The 16,974-nt window shown below is 58.2% G+C and overlaps 1 protein-coding gene and 1 long non-coding RNA gene across 2 annotated transcripts; one reads left to right on the forward strand and one right to left on the reverse strand.

Moving 5' to 3' along the window:
* Window positions 1–535: 535 nt before the first annotated feature.
* On the forward strand, window positions 536–16,779 carry MMD2 (monocyte to macrophage differentiation associated 2). The gene is made up of 7 exons (XM_083800711.1): window positions 536–1,879; window positions 11,166–11,247; window positions 11,738–11,898; window positions 12,353–12,427; window positions 12,654–12,755; window positions 13,232–13,301; window positions 13,608–16,779. The coding sequence occupies exons 1-7, from the start codon at window positions 1,833–1,835 to the stop codon at window positions 13,809–13,811; spliced, it is 741 nt and encodes a 246-aa protein (XP_083656837.1). The 5' UTR covers window positions 536–1,832; the 3' UTR covers window positions 13,812–16,779.
* On the reverse strand, window positions 3,717–11,158 carry LOC310882239. The gene is made up of 2 exons (XR_014572859.1): window positions 7,993–11,158; window positions 3,717–6,861 (listed from the first exon to the last, which is right to left on the reverse strand). It is a non-coding gene; the product is annotated as an uncharacterized lncRNA (long non-coding RNA).
* Window positions 16,780–16,974: the final 195 nt, after the last annotated feature.

Below are 16,974 nucleotides of genomic sequence, written 5' to 3' on the forward strand. Positions count from 1 at the left end.
ACAACTGGAGCCAGGCTTCAAAAATAGTAACTTATTTTTCATTCAATTTGCCTTTTGCCCTCTGAGACGGATCTATTTCGGGACTGACGGTTCGCTTCAGGTGCCCTCCGTCAGCACCCCCGGCTGGGGGTTCAGGGGCTGGGGTTATTTTGTTCAGCGTGGTTCCTTGCTGCTTTCCCTTCCTCCCCCATCCAGGCCCGGAGAAAGGTAAAGCAGGGAACAGGCATCATTAAATAACCTTTGCCAAAGCCTCGTCATCTTGAAGGAAGGAATTTGAAAAAAAAAAAAAAAAAAAACCTTCCCAGCTCAGTGGCAGAGCGTGGGAGAGGTTTGGGAACGATCTCACTCTGCATCGCGCCTTGGACCTGCCACCCTCAGCGGGGTTTGGCTGTCCCAGATCCCGCTGTCCCCAGCCTGGCCCCCCCTGGGTGGCTTGGATCCATGATGAGAACTGTGCAGGGAGGCTGGATCCACCGGATCCCAGATCCTTTTGCACCACACGGAGGCACGCAGAGCATCCCCCCTGTGTGTCGACGAGGCCGCATTTGGAAGGGGTTGCAGGGGATTTATTCATGCCTTGAGTTAAGGGGCACACGTGTGCCTCTCTCTCTAGGGATTTAGGGTTCATCTGTACACAAAAAATATCTTAAAAACATGATTTGGAACTGATGGGAAGTGGTGTGCTCTAGGAAATTTTTAATTGTTTCAGTTCTGGGGAGAGGCATGTGATTGATTTCCCAAGGAAGTGGCCATATGAGCCTGACCCTTCAGGTGGAGCTGTCCGTGCCTCTTCCACCTCCCTCCCACAAACGTTATTACAGGCTCAGCAAGGACAGGTTGTGCTGGGGAGATGAGCTCCTTCCCCAGGTGCTGCTGGCCTCCTGTCACATTTCTTGTCCCTTACGTGCTGTCCTGAAGGCACCCACGGTCCCTGGCACGAGGTGGGCACGATGACAGCTGCAGACAAATCCCCAAAACCCCTTTACATCCCTGCTCTGAGCATCCCAACCTCAGAAATAAGCCGGCATCTCACCTCCCCCCGGCACGGCCATACAGTCCTCTGGGGGCTGTGGGACGGTGGAGAGGACGGGAAGGGGATGAAGGCTCCGGATGGAGACAAGCATGAATTCCCCAGGCTGGGACAAAACCACCCAGCCCTGCCTGAGGCCCTGGAAAATAACGAACAAAATCCTTCAAATCTAATAAATAAAAGCAAAGCCAAACCCAGCAACTCCCCGGGGATGCCGGGGTGGGCTGGCCCTGCCCCGGGGCTGGCGGGGATGCCTCGGACCTGGGACCCACAGTTGGCTGCTCGCCGCTCCCTCCATCCCCCCGCCGTGCTTTAATTATGTTTTCAATCCCAAACTGCTGCTATTTGATCCGCCGGGGGTGGCAGGAGGGGGTATTTTTAGCCGTGCTTAGAGCTGTCTGGGTGGATAAGGGAGAGCGTGCAGGTTGCCGCGGCCAGGCGGAGCGGGACGGGATTTCTGTCCCCCCCCTTCTTCTCCTCCTCATCTTTGCCCATTTGCTGGCTGCGAGCAGGGCTGGCTCCCTCGCCGGCTGCCTCCCTTAGGTCGCCTTTGTTTTTTTTCCCCTTGTATTCTTCTCTTGTGCAACAGGGGGGGGGCGAGGCTGGCCTCCGCTTCTCCTCCTCCGCGTTTCAGCCCCGCCAACGAACACCCCAGCCCCGACGGGAGCCCATGAAGTTGCCGTGGGTCCCCAGGGCATCGCTGCCCTCGGGGGGCTCGGGGACCCCCAGGAGCCTCGCTCCGCGTTGAGCCGCCCGTGGCTGCATCCCTCCGCCGGCCCGGGACGCCCATGGCAGCGCCGAGATGTTCGTGTCGCGAGTCCTGGACTTCCAGAAGACGCGTTACGCCAGGTAAAGCCCTCGGTGCGGTGTTTTCCTTCCCTCCGGTCTGCTCTGGCAGCTCCCCGGGACGGCACCCAGCCCCTGCCCCTCCGCAGGGCTCCGGCCAAACCCCAAACCGAGCCCTAAGGGACCTTCAAAAGATGCTGAGTGCCTCAAAGCCCGGGGCAGGTGCGGGCTGCTCCCTTCACCTGCGGGCACAGCGTGTCTTTCGGGATGAGGATACCTGCCTTTTTGCCTCCCTAAGGGATTCAGAGCATCCCCGGGATCCCTCGCTCCCTGGAGGGGCTGAGCAGGGTTGGGGGTTTGCGGGTCATTGGGGTGCTGTTTGGCTGTATTAACCCCCAAATCCACCAGCCAGGACAAAGGGATCCTGACCAAGTTGGTGCTCGGGGTGGTGCTGGGTTTAAGGATCGGACCTGGACTTCCCCTGGTCCACGCTGGCTTTAACTTCACATCCGTCCTCCCCCTGCTGGGGCACCGGGAGCCCAGCTCTCAGCAGGGACAGACCCCACTGCTGGGTGCCAGCTCCCCATGGGGGGGTCCCAGCATCACCCCGGGGTCCCACTGCGCCCAGCTGCCCCCCCCCAGCCCATACCCAGGGATTTCAGGCTCCCATGGGGCTGGCAGGGGATGCACCATGATGGATCCTTCCCTAGGGCTGTTAGGAAACCTCGTGGCATTATCTGCTTGGGGGGGATCCGAAGGCTACTCGATGCCTGGCGAGGGTGCTGGGGGGGCTTCCAGGCGTCTGCCACCGAGGACAGGCTTTGTCCCCAACCCCTGTGACCACACCGGGGACATTTTTGTCATTTCAGAGAAACCCCTGGGGTGGGGCGGTCCCTGGGGACACTCAGCTCTGCTTTCACCCCTACCAACCTCCCAGTGGTGCTGTTAGAGGCAGATAAAAGAGATCTGGAGAGGAGTGGTGCTGGTCACTCCACACAGAAGCACCATGAGGCATGTTTCCCTGTGCTGGAGACCTCCCATCCTCCCCAAGCCACCAGATCCTCTTTTTCCAGCCATCCCATGGGGAAAAAAAAATCTGTGCTTGCACCTCCAAAAGCTGCCTGAGCGCCGCGTGCCCCTGCTCAAGGACCAGTCTGAAGCTGTGGCTGCCTCCTGGTTACCTTCAGCTGGGGGAGATGCAGAGGCAGCCAACAGGTCTGCACAATGCACCCGACCCAAAAATCCTTGGGAAAAACAGAATTCAAGCTTTTTTTCCCCCCCCAGCTGGCACACAAAGGACAGGGCTGGTGGGGACAGAGCCGAGCCAAGCTCGGTGTCCCCACAGCAGAAGGCAAACCACACGTTTGCTCCGTGGAGGCTGGGCTTTGGGGGCTGGCAAGCAGAGCAGGAGCTGCCCCCCAGCACAAGCCATCTGCCAGCCTTGATTTTCTCCCAAATCAGCATCCTCAAACCTCACCGTGGTCCTTTACGGAGACAACTTACTAAAAAGAGGCATCAGGTGTTAGAGAGGGCATCGCAGGAGCCCACGCACAGGACCAGGTGTGGATGGGGATGGGGCATTCCTTGGCTTTCACCCCGAGACTTGCTGATGTGGTCACCAGCACGTGATATTTGCCTGGAGATTCCTACATCACCGCAGAGATCCTCTTAGCCTGGTGCTTAAAAATAACCGGTGGCTAATCCCCATCCCTCCAGGCTCCTCGCACCCACCCTCCTCACTGCACAGATGCTCTGCTGTGCCACATCCCAAGAAATACCCCAAATAGCCTCCTTCCTTTGTGCCAGAGATGCACTCTCAGCTCCCCTACACACACTGGGGACCAGGTTCTGTGGTGGGGACTGGTGTGAGCAGGAGCCACAGGCTCGCAGAAGCACAAGACATGAAGGAGGTATGTGCCCTTCAAGGCATCAAAGCATCTTGCTTATCTTTTCAGAGGATGAGAAACTCTTATCTCCTCAGCCCTTTGAAAAAAAATATACACCCAAAAGTTTTCCTTGTGAAGGAAAAGCCTGGAACAGATTCATTTTTAATGTCTTTTTATCTAATTTTGAGAGAGGAGCAAGAAAGGAGGAACTTGGCCATCAATACACCTGCCAACAGGGATAAATAAAATACGGCGTCACGATGAAAGACCTGTTGTGTGAGAGCTGCAGCAAAGGCACCAGGCTTTGAACGAGGAGATGAAAGGCAGCGGGATCAATGCAGGAGTGATTGGAGAACCACGGGGAGAAAATTCAGGGCTGGAGGGCACCGGGGTGTTCCCGGATCTCCATCCCCTGCGTGATGCGACTTCAGCCACGGCACCAGCACGCAGTTACAGCGTGCACGCAGCTGCGATTCCTCCTGTTTTACCAGCCACCCGACGGTTATTCCCCCATATTTCTCCTCCTTTCTCCCAGCTAACAGTGCTGGTTTCCCCGCAGAGCAACAGATGGGTGCCAGTCACATCATCCCTGAAGCTCCCCGGCCGGGTCACCCCGGGCCAGTAACCGATACCTCCTGCACATCACCGCCGGCGCTGCTTGGCTCGCTTTTCACCCTGGGTTCAGTCGTGGCCGGGTGCCTGCCTGCCAGCCATGCAGGCAGGAAGCGTAGCTGAGCCAGTCTGCCCACAGACACACGAAATGCTTCCCAGGCTCGGGCCACCGAGAGCCATAATTGAAAGGAAACGCAATTACGGAGGGAGCTGCTGCATCTGGCCAGCTCCTGCAGCTCTGGAGCAGCCGGGGCAAGGGCTCTGCGGGGAGCTGCAGGCTGCACGGGGCACTGAATCATTGCAATTAACTGACAGCAGTTCAGGATTTGATTTGCCCACGTAAAAGGCTCCAAGTCTTCTTGCGTTTGCTTGTCTTGCCCTGCAAGCCAAGGAAAATCCACGTGGCTTCAGAGCCCAGAAGCAGCAGGAGCCCCTGCAGGTGGCTCCAGGCTCGTCCTCACCTGCCTGGTGCCTGCAGCAAGGGCACTGCCGCCTCCTCAGCAGCACGAGGGGATGGAGATCTGAGCTCTGTATTTGCCCAAAAAGTCCACTGGGTCTGATGGGAGGCAGCTGGGAAGAGCTTCCTTGTGTACCGAGCAAGGAGGTGATCACTGACCCCATCCTGCAGCGCCTCAGGAGAAGAAAGGGAGGGGAAAACCAGCAGGAATTGGAGGGAGAGGGGACATCGGGGTGCTCGGTCCCCAGACGTGCAAAGAAAACACTGACAGCCTGGGCAGAGCTACTGCACTGGGAGGATTTGATCCCCATTTTCCTTCGCAAAGAAAGCACAAACAGCCCTCGCCTGCTCCCACACGCACAGAGATGCTTTCCAAGAGCTCTGCTTCCCCCACAGCCCGCGTGGGATGGAGCGGGGAGAGGGGAAACGCTTCCAGCACCCATGTGGCAGCTCTGAGCTGCTCGGGGTCTGCACCGCGCCCAGCAGCACCTCCAACATCACCCTCAGCTACCGAGGTGCTGCCCCAGGAGATGGGGAGGCCCCTAGAAATACCTAACGAAAAACAGGATCACCCCATCTCACCAGAAATCAGCTATTAGCCACCCTTCGGAGGCAGTTTGACTCGGATACCCTCTTAAGACAGCACCAATAGGATTCCTTACTGGCAGCTCTCAGTGTGCAGAGGGCAGCTCTTATTGCACCCAGGTGTTTGGAAGGCAACAAGTGCTCTGAGCATCCCCTGCACGGCTGGCTGGAGGTGGGGACGTCCCCCGAGCCCCCCGTTCCCCTCCCCTGGGAGGGTCGGGGCCCAGGCAGGAATCGCTGCACAGAGACGGGCAGCAGCGGCTGAGCTGAGCCCCCGAGCCTTGTGCCCCTGGGAAGGACAGCTTTTCCATCCTTCAGCGGGTGTTGGGTGTCAGCCCGGTGTGATTCCTTGGCACGGCTCGCCCCGGCCTGTTTCAGGAGGTAGCAGTCGGCGAGGCACGTGGAAAACACAAGCCGCTGCCCCGCGTGGTGGAGCGATGTGCACAGGATGTGGGGCTCTGCCAGGCCTCCCCTTGGAGCTTTCCAGGTGAAATCAAACCTCAGCATTTATTTCCATGGTGCTCATATTATTTCCATATAGCTGTCGTAGTCCATGGTCGGGGGGACTTGATGTGATACTCAGCACTTTCTGATGGTGAGACCAAGTACCACGAGCGTCACAGTCCTGCTGCTCGCTTCAGACACCAATTAGTTGAGCTTTAGGGAAGTTTGGGTCCAAGGCTGCTCTCCTGCTGAAGTTTGGAGTCCAGGCTTGCTGCTGGTGAGGGGAGGATTTGATATTTACGCAGAGGGAGCTCAGTAATGGGGCAGTACTTCCCTCCGCGCTCAGCAGCACTGGCTGGTACCTGTACATCAGGGCCCTGTTCTTTGCTGCAAATAATCCTGTCTGAAACCACAGTACCTGCCTCCCTGGCTGCTGAAATGCACAATCCCCCAGAGGCATTTACTGAATTATTTACAGATACCTGCTCAGTAGCACCCTGGAGTCCCCAGTGAGACCAAGGCCACATTTCCCTGGGGATGCTACGGGGACACCTTGCAGACCCGAGGAACAGCAACCTGCACACTAATCCCATGGCATGGTAGAGGCTGGGTCTCCAGATAGAGCCAGGGATGAAGGCTGGAGCCTGCCCCATGCCTCTGCACCACAGGGCCACCGTGCTCGCTCCTGGCTGCTGCAGGGCTCAGCCAAGCTGAGCTTGCTCAGGATTTGTCCCACTGTCCTCTGTGCTTGGGGTATTGCAGGCGAGGATCATGCACAACAGCTTCCCAAACAAGCAAACAGGGAAAAATAGAGAGGTTTCAGCTCTGGAAGCAGCCCTCCTAACATTCACCGAGCACCTGGGACATCATTTTGTGACTAATCAGCTGTTGTCTGAGGTCTCACGAGCACCAAATGAAACAAGAAGTCCCAGCTCGGGAAGTAATTTGGGAAACACTCCCCGATCCCATCTGTCGCGAATAAACAAGCGGCTCTGCTGGAGTTGCAGGGTTGTGAATTGCCTTGGAAGAGTTAGAGGCTGCCTATCTAGAGAGCAGAAAGCCTGCCAGAGAGAAAAATAAATATCTATATATAGAGGATGGGGAGGTGGATGGTTGGGGCCATCAGGGGGCTTCTCTAAGGCAGCAGGGGGCTTGCTCAGCATCTCTCAGCCTGCAGCATGAGGCCTGCTTAGTGCCAGCCCAGCACACTCCCATGTGTCAGAGCACTGGGAATGAGAAAAATTGAGAAGGGACAGTCAGAGGTGGTGAGCGAGCATTTGACCTGCAGCCTAATCCACCTTGTTTTGGGGGAAACAGGGCTAGCACTGGGGGCTGGTTGCTGCAGGAACCTGGTCATCTACTGGTGGTCTACCCAAGTGCTGCTCTAGCTGGGATGCTCAGTGCTCCCTGTGCAAATCGTCAGCTTTTCGCATGCTGCCAGAAAGCAGCAAATAAAATGCACACAAGAAAATGCTGGGCCAGCTTGTGCCATCAGCCCTCCTACCCCCGCTCGCACAGGACAGAGGCTGGGGTCAAAGCAGGAAGAGGAGCCCACGGAGAGGCTCGTCCTGCCTGACCCCTCTCCACCAGCCTGGGAGCCAGCCTGAGAGCTCACAGCACGCACAGCTCAGCTTCCCAAACCAGGAGCACCATATGTTCATGTGGGAGCAGGCAGGCACCAAGAAGCGGGCTCAGGAACAGAGGCTCCAGCTTGGTATCAGGGCACCGCACAGCACCCGTGTGGGTGGCCCCGCAGACGGCCGGGCAGCGTCAGCCTCTGCACTTCCCCGTGGAAAGCACCGGCAGCGTGCAGGGCCCTGCTCTGCACCTTCAGGAGCTAATTATGAGCCGCAGAGGAGCTTGAGGGATGAAGCCTCTTACAGGGGCCACAGCTGGAGCATTACCAGATTACAGGGCAGAAGCAGAGCACACGCCAAGCCCCAGCTTACAGGGATGCCGCAGAAGCTCACGCACAGGCACAACCCTGAGGATCAAGCCCCAGCTTTTGCACCAGGCATGCTGTCTCCAGGCTCATTAGGGCAAATCCAGACCAAGAACTGAGAGGGTCCAGGGGCTGCTGTGCCCTGCAGGACCATGTCTGTTCCATCACTGTCACCGCAGGCACCACAACACATGTGCTCCTGAGCCTCACTCTACCAAGGGACAACCAGAAGGACCACAGCAGGACTTACCCCCACCACCAGCATCTCCTATTGCTTCCTCCGTCCTTCCTGGCAGGATGCCACAATCAGGATACAATCCCTCAGCAGCCCCTCTGCTATTTTAAAAGCAGCCGTGACAGCCACAAGAAGGAGGAGAAAGCCTGGTTCGCTCAGCCTGGAGACACCCCAGCTCCTTGGGCAGGAGGGTGCAGGTGCACAACAAACCAGCTCCCACCTCTGAGGACATTAAACCAAAACCTGAGCCAACCTGGCCCTTTTCTAGGCCATCCACAGGTGAAACCTATTGCCATGAGCTGCTCGGGGAGATCCCCATCACCTGTGAGCTCCCGGCCAGCATCACCTGTTTCATGGGGCCCTTGTCACAGCCATGGATGCATGGATGCACAGGATGTGGCACACGTATAGCTGGACATATAGCAGCTCCGTTCCTTCCCTGTGGGTCATCTTCTCTGCATGGTGTCCCCCAGCTCTGCCTCTCAGTGTGTCAGGGTCCCCAGGTGCCCCCGGGAGAGCTCAGGCACTCCAGTGCTCCCACACGAGCCGTCCCGAGGAATAATTTAATTTAATCCCATTTTTACCTTCTTCCCCCCCAAGCCTGGCAAAGCAAGAGCCGGGCGGATCTGCGTGATTTGTTGAGGTCAGAACTTTGTTCTTGGAGAGAAGTCTTTAAAAAACCAAAACCAACCCAAACCCACAGAAAAACAGAGTGGGAGAAAGAGAAGGAGAAAAGGACAAGCCTGGGAAGCCGGCTCTGCACTTTGCCCTGGCTGCCTGGGACAAGGGGCTCTTTGTTCCTCTGGCTGGAGCCGGGTGCATTGGCCCTTTTCAGTCTCTTTCCCCGGGCAAGGGGCCAGGGGAAAGCAGGCACAAGGAGGGCAGGCAAAAACCCCGGGGCAGCGATGAACAACCCGTGCTCGTCCCCCCCAGCACTGGGAGAAAAAAGTTCTGGGAGCCTTGGAGCCGTGCTGAGCCCCTGGGGCTGCTTCTCATGCACGTCCCTGGGAAGTGGGCAGCCTCCTGCGGTGCAGGTTTTAAACTTTTCCGTGCCATTTGGACTTTGCAGCCGTAAAGAGCTTGCTGAAATGCACAGAAACTGTGACAGTCCGTCTGCAACCTCCTGCCTGTGGCTTCCTGCACCCTGGAGCAAACCCGGCCTCGCTGCATCCCCATGCGGGTGGGGGCATTGGGTGGGAGGCAGAGCCCGCATCCATTTCCCATCCTTTGCAGGATGATGCTCATTAGGAAGCAGGACAGGAAAACAGGGGCAATCTCCTCAGAGACCCCAAAACCCCAAGCTCTTTGAGGCCATTTCACCCTCCAGGAAAAGCAGGCTGCCCATGGGGGCAGCGGGGTGCCCCGTGCGGTGCGTGCGAGGGAGGGAATTCAGCCCCTACCCTGTCCAAGGGTCCTGGGGGGGGGCTGTGGGATCCAGCCCCCCCCCCCAGCTCCCCGTTACTGCCCCTAACAGCAACCACTGTGGGTCTGGGATGGAGGGGCAGATGGCACAGGGCTTTGTTAAAAAAAATACATTCAAGGAAAAAGGCCTTGCGCGTGTTTCCCCAGCAACTGCGACGTCACGCGGGACGTCTGGGCCTTTGTCCTCCCCCCCCCCCGCCCTCCTTCTTCTTATTAAAAGGGAAAAGAAAGAGAAGCAGAGAGTGAAGGGGAGCTGGGGATAGTCTCCAGGCAACGTGGGGACAGCAGTGGCCTCCTGCAGGGGGGACGTGGCTGGGGCAGGGGGACTCCAGCCAGGGGGTGGCAGGATGGGGAGGGGTCCCTGGTGTCCCCCGGCATGGAGGTGGCAGCCCCAGGGTGGAGGTGACAGCCCCAGGACAGAGGTGACAGCCCCAGGACAGAAGTAGCAGTCCCGGGACGGAGGTGGCAGCCCCAGGAAGGCGGTGGCAGCCCCAGGGTGGAGGTGGCAGCCCCGGGGATGCTCGGCTGCTTCCCAGCCACAGACACCCTCAGTTTAGCCCAGGGTCTAATCCTGTTCGTGCCTTGCGAGCGCCGTCCCCTCTATTTGCAGCACACGGGGAGCTGAGCCCCTGTCTGTCCATCTTAACTGGAGGTATTTGGGGTGGGGGGGACACATGGCCAGACTCCTGCGTGCCTTGTGCCTGGGTCCTGCTGTGAGCGCAGGGCTGGGGACAGGGTCCCCTCTCGGGCTGTCACCGCCGCCTGCTGGGCACCACCTCGCACACCCGGGCACGCTGCAGCCAAACCCACGTTTGGCTCAAGCCTCGCTACGCGAATCTTTTAACACAAGCTGGATTTCTTTGCATGGACGCCAGTGAAATGCTCAGAGGAGATGCTCATGGGTGGTGGCTCAGGGATGGGTTCTCCAGCACCTTCCCAGCACCCCAGGGTCACCCCGACCCCGCAGCAAGGTCCTGTCGCCCCCCGAGCTGCCGGCTGGGTGCAGAAATGCGCTGCAGATGGTGCTGGAACTGGGAGCAAATGGGGTCAGGAAGCAACCGGACCAGCTCCTGCAGGGCAGCCCCCGAACCCGGCTGTCCTGAGCCTCCCGCTGGCACTGCTTTTATTGCTCTGCGTGTGTCCATTGATCCGACGGCAGCAATCGATACGTCCCTCCACGCGCCGAGAGCAATCTGATTTCTCTGAATCTGAGAGGAACAGGAAAAAAAAAAAGATAAAAGTTTCTGAGGGAGCACGACGGGGCTTCCCCCGGCAGCAATCAGTGCTGGGTCACGTGGGGGGGGATTTTGGGGGGGTGCAGGTGGGACCCAGCAGCCAAAGCATTGCTGGGGATGCCCTGGTGGGACTCAGGCTGCTGTGATGTGGGGTGGCATCGCTGGGTGGTCACAGCCCCACAGCAGGTCCCCCCCCAGCCCCATGTGCCCTATTCTCCGCCGTGGGGCTGTGCCGTGCTCTGCCCAGCAGCTCCGGGCTGTTTCCAGCAGGGTAACCGCATCGGGTTGCTGCACGCTGCTTGTTTTTCCACTTGTGAAATGGAGATGGGGAGAGGTGCCAGTGTTACAGGAGCTGGTTGTCACCCACACCCTGCCCTGGGGGATGCTCCACGCCTCATCCATCCACCCTTGCAGCTTTCTCCTGCCTCCTGCCCACTGCTGCCATGGGGTCACTTTGCTCACAGCCTTCCAAAAACCTTTCCCCCGTGTGCCGTCCCCTGACTGTGTTTCTCTCCCCGCTCCTCACTGCAGGTTCATGAATCACCGCGTCCCCTCCAACCGCAGGTACCAGCCGACGGAGTACGAGCACGCAGCCAACTGTGCTACCCACGCGGTTAGTCCCTGTCCCTGTCCCTGTCCCTGTCCCTGTCCCTGTCCCTGTCCCTGTCCCTGTCCCTGTCCCTGTCCCTGTCCCCATGTGAAGGACAGCACTCAGTCCTGGGGGACCACCTGGGACACCCCAAGGGCCACCTAAAAACGCCAGCGTTCAGCTCTGCACCTCCTGAAGGTCCCGGGGGTGGGATGAGCACCTGGTGCTCCAGGGATGCTCTTCTTCCTCCTCCAGCTGCCGTGGGAGGCTGGTGTGTGATGGCCCTGTGGGATGGCCCTAGTGGAGCAGGCACACATTCTCCTTGTGCCTTCCTCCACTTGGAGAAGCTCTTTTGGAGCTGCCCCGCATGGGGAGAAACCCAGCCTGCCCCTTATGGGTGGCGGCTTCGTCCAGAAGCTAAAATAAAGACACCCAAAAGGAAAAGCAGGGACTGCACTGTATCTGCTTGGTGGAAATGCAGACTGTGAGCAACCGGCTTGCTTCTCCCTTCCAGTTCTGGATCCTGCCGAGCATCCTCGGCAGCTCCATCCTCTACATCCTCTCCGACGACCAGTGGGAGACCATCTCGGCCTGGATCTATGGCTTTGGCTTGTCCAGCCTCTTCATCGTCTCCACCATCTTCCACACCATCTCCTGGAAGAAGAGGCACCTCAGGTACCGGCCCTGCCTGCTCGTGGCTCGGGGGGGGGGGACACAACAGTTCCAGAGCCCTGGCAGCCCCTTGGTCAAAGGCTTTTCTGAGCTATGTCAATAAAAAACAGCATTTCAACGCATTGTTTATTTTATGATTTATATTATTTATTTTATTTTATACCATTTATTTTATGATTTATATAACTTAATATAATTAAGTTTATTGTTTATATAATTTATTTTATTATTTATATAATTTATTTTATTTTACATCGTTTATTTTGTTATTTATATAGTTTTATTTTATTTTATATCATTTATTTTATTATGAATATCATTTATTTTACTATTTATGTCACTGATTTTCAAGTGCACCGTTTATTTTTTATTATTTCTTTTAAAGTATCTGGTTTTACAGCGCACCTGGCACGCGCGGTGCCGCAGGCTCTGACCTGTCTGTCCGTCTGTCCTGCAGGACCGTGGAGCACTGCTTGCACATGTTCGACAGGATGGTGATCTACTTCTTCATCGCCGCCTCGTACGCTCCCTGGTGAGTGCCCTGGCTTGGCTCTGCCAGAGGGGAGAAAAGCATCCCAGCAATAAAGGCTTCCTGCTTTCCTTCCTATTCTCCGTATTCCAACCCCTGTCTGTTGACGTTACGGGTCAGGAGGGCTGTTCCGGGACACATGTGGGGCGAGGGCCGCAGTTCCCCATGCCCCCGTCCCGCAGCCCGCCTCGGGGCGCCGCCGCGCTCACCGCGGCCCTGGGTCTTGCAGGCTGAACCTGCGGGAGCTGGGGCCCTGGGCCTCCCACATGCGCTGGATCATCTGGATCATGGCCTCGGTCGGCACCGTCTACGTCTTCTTCTTCCATGAGCGGTCAGTACCTGCACGTGGCCCCGCGGAGCCCAGCCCTGCTCCTCCTTCTCCCCTTAGTGCCCTGACGGAAGAGCAGGAAGGATGGACACAGACAGACAGGCAGGTCTGGGGGGCCTGGGCAGCCCCCCAGGCCAGCAGGCAGTGGAGGGCTCCCTCGAACCGTGTCCTTTCCCACCCACATCTTATTTTTGGGAGGCCACAGCCCTGCTGGCAGGGACGTGGGAGCAAGGACGTTGTGCCATGAGTGGGTTCTTCCACGGGGTGGCACCAAATAGAAAGGAAACGGCCCCCGAAGCCTTCCTGGAGCCCTGCCTTCAAGCTGTTCAGCTCCAGAGCCAGTTCTGTGCAGGGCCACCCGCTGTGGGCTCCCACTGGGACGTGGGACCCGCCGTGGTGGCACCGCCACCCCTTTCCCTGTAGCAGCGTCTGGGTACGATAAGCATAAAATTCAGCCCTGCCTCCTCCGTCGGTCGCAGGTACAAGCTGGTGGAGCTGGTGTGCTACGTTATCATGGGCTTCTTCCCCGCCGTGGTCATCCTCTCCATGGTAAGCCGCCGCCGGGGAGCTCGCGGGGCTGGGTTGTCCCCAGGGGGTTGGCGTGGTGCGGCCCGGAGGCAGCCCCGTGGTGGGCGACGGTGTCTCCAGACGTGTGATTTGGGTGCTCAGCACACCCAGACGCATGCAGTGGGCACCTCCAGGGGACGTCCTAAGTGGGCTCCGTCACGTTGAGAGCATTGCAGCAAAGTCCAGGGCTTCCTTGCAGGATGAGGAGAAGGCAGCGCAGGCCTCCTCGCAGCCAGGGGGAAGTTTCGGGTTGTGACCGCGCTGCCTCCGTGCTTTTATTTTTCGCAGCCCAACAGGGACGGCCTCCCGGAGCTGGTGGCCGGCGGGCTTTCCTACTGCCTGGGCATGGTCTTCTTCAAGAGCGACGGCCGCATCCCCTTCGCCCACGCCATCTGGCACCTCTTCGTGGCCATCGGTGCCGGCATCCATTACTACGCCATCTGGAGGTACCTCTACCGGCCCAGCGCGCTGGAGGCCAAAAGGCCCCGATAGGTGCCTTAAGGACACTGCTCGCCTCGGAGGGGACATGGGGACGTGGATGGGGGACAGGGAGGGGAGCCCGGGCTGTGGGCTCGCCCCGAAGCCACCCGCTGTCCCTGTGGGTACAGACAGAAGAGCCTTCCCACACAGACAGAAGAGCCTGAAGGTTGATTTTAAACAGATTTTTCTTTTTTTTTTAACCTTGCGAACAGTTTATTTTTTGTTTTTAGGCAAAGTTTTTGTAACACAGCGACCAACCGAGGGGCGACAGGGGAACAACCACTTGCGGGGGTTTAGGGGAGGCTTTGCCCACCCCGCTGACCCCGAGCATCCCATGGGAGCAAGGGCCCTGACCCCACACCCTGCACTTGGCCAGTGACAACCTGGGTTTGGCTACTGGAGCCCTTGGTGTGGGCCACCCGCTGCCATCCCCATAACCCACAGTGGCGGGGCAGAGCCGGCAGCACCCAGCGATGCTCCAGGTCCCTGTGGCCTTCTCAACGGGAAGGTCCAGAGTCATCAAAGCCTTACACGTGATTAAAACTCGAACCTCTTCTAGGGCCCCCCAGCCTCCCAGGGCACTGCAGAACCCTTCCTCCGAGCCAGTGTTAAGCACACAACCTGGTGCACTGCTCCTAGGTGGGCCCTCGGAGCCCCCCACCCCCTGACATTTTCTCCCTGGGGCTCTTGGTTTTCCTCACGGGTCTCAGTGCTGGTGGCACCCCAAGGCATGGCCCCGCTCAGCCTCTGCCACATGTGGGCCTCTGCCCATCGGGGAGGAGGCTCCCAAGGTCCGTCAGGATGCATTCAGTTTGTTTCTGTAAGGGCATTTTCTTTCTTCTTGAGGAGGGAAGGGAAACTCCTTGAATTAGGACCACAGGCCTGGCTGCCTGCCGCCTCTGGTCCTGTTTCATGGTTTCCGGGCTTGTGGCAGCCTCTTGCTCATCATCAGGTTTAAATCCACTTTGGGAGGGTTTCTGGCATTCCCAGGAACACTGCAGGGAAGGGATGCACCTGGGTGATGCTCAGAGGTGAGCTGTGATGGGGAGATCCTAGCGATGCTCAGTTTTTAAACACCCAAACACGGCTCCACGGTGCTCTCCAAGGCAGGACAGCGAGGACACAGGACTTCTTGTTCCCCAGTGGCAGTGGGGAGGGCAGTGCCTGGTGCTGCCCGGCACGTGGGACGGGTTGTGCACACACGGACCCGACAGCCAGGTCCTCCTGGATGGGAACATCACGTGGAAGGGAACATCACCTGGAGGGGAACACCACCTCCTTTTCCTCCATCGGCCGCTGAGGACTGAAATCCACCACCCAGCGATGTGAAAAGCCAAGCTAGACTCGATGGAAAACGAAGTGCTGCACACTGCCAAGCCTCCAGCAATTCTTCAGGCTCCTCGGGCAATTTGTCACTGCTTCTGTCTGGGCTGAGCGTAGACTCTGCAGTCCAAACTGCCCAGGCTCAGCCTTGTTTTACTTACACCAGAAGAAATATTAGGGTCTGCTGCGTGCCGGGGTCCCATGCAGCCCCACAACCTTGGTGCTGCCCTCAGCCCCACCTGCACCTTCCTCGGGAGCCCCCAAAGCATCGATGTCCCTCCGGCTCTGCTCACCCCGTGACTGATGGCAGCTGCAGCAGCCTCAGGCGGCGCTGCCAGCGGAGGAGCTTTGCAGCTGCCCTTCTGCATCTCCCGTCCCTCCAGCAGCCTCATCCCGAGCCGAGCTCCTGGACCCGGCCCCAGGACCGGCTCTGCACAGCCATGCTGTTTTGCAGCAAATTACCAAAGAGAAGGCATCTCGGTACGCTTCCCCTCCTGGCGTGGTGGCTGTGGCCACCAGGTAGGCAAGAAAACCCATGGGGAGAATGTTCCTACAAGGGGCTGTGCCCCACGTCCCTGGCTTGGGGCTCTCTGTGGTGCCCCAAAGAAGCCTTCGGGGTGGGATGGCTCTCGGGGTGACTGGTGGTTTTGGGGGCAGGAGGTGATGGACCTGGTGGGGGTCTCTGCTGCTGCATCCCCCAGACAGCTGTGCATTGAGCAAAGGGCAGTTTGTGGGGTGATTTGGGGTCAGAATAGAGGGAAACGTGGTCTGAGAGCATAAGCTGCCATTTTTGCCCTCTGGCAAGTCACTACCCTTCTCCATGCCTCAGTTTCCCCATCTGTAAAATGGGGGCAAAGACAGCGACCGACCTCAGGGGGCTCCTGTGCGGGCTTGGTAGGCACGGGGAGGATGAGCGGGGCTTCGCGAGCACCCTCACCTATTTTATACTAATTTTCAACAACTCGTAACATTCGGGACATCTGTGGAGGAGCGACCTTTTTAGCATCTTGTACTTTTTCACCGTCCGTCCTCGTTCAGTCGGTATTTTCTATTTAACACGGTACTGGAGCAAATTAAAAACAAACCGAAGGAAGCTAACGCTAGTGAACGTCGTTTCCTGTGGAGTAGGACTGAAATAAAAACCCAAGATACCTCACTATTGCCTGCCTGCTAAGTCCGAACGAGTTTCCCCAAAGTGCAAGGAAATAAACCCATTTTCTGTCTGACTTGCCCCGGGGTCCCAGGAGGGGGGATTTCATGCTGTGGTGGCAGAGGAGGCAGAGGGAAAGCCCCTCCCCATCCCCTCCTGCTCCTCTTTTACCTGCAGGGGGAATTTGGCCCCATCCGGGGAGCCTGGCAGCCTCCCCTGGCCCTGCACGTCCCCAGGCTGCCCTCTCGCTCGCACCTCGGGGGGATTTTGGTCCCTGGGCAGGCCGTGAGGCTGGGCAGCTTGCCCTGACACCCAGGGAGGGGGCAGCCGCCAGCTTCTCCCCCCGGCTGGCCCAGGACCTCCACCTCGCCTCGCAGGGCAGGGGGTGGCTGGGCCCCTCCTGGCTGCTCTCTGACGGGAATTCCCACCCAAAGCACGACCCTCGCACCATCGGCTCCATTTTTTTTTAAGTTTATTTTTAAAATAAATTAAATAAATTGAATTAAATTGAATTTTTTAAATAAATCACTCAGCACCATCCCTCCCCGCTCCCCGCCCCAACCTGTTCAGCCAAAGCCACCCCACAAAGCCAGCACCCCGCAGACACCGGTGCCCACGGGCCTGTCGTTCTTGCTCGCTGGGATTTCGAGCGCGCTGCAAACCCCACGCACCGGTGGCGTGGCCGTTTCTGAGCCCCGATGC

Source organism: Anser anser, assembly GCF_964211835.1.
Source record: "Anser anser genome assembly, chromosome: 15".
Classification (NCBI taxonomy): domain Eukaryota; kingdom Metazoa; phylum Chordata; class Aves; order Anseriformes; family Anatidae; genus Anser; species Anser anser.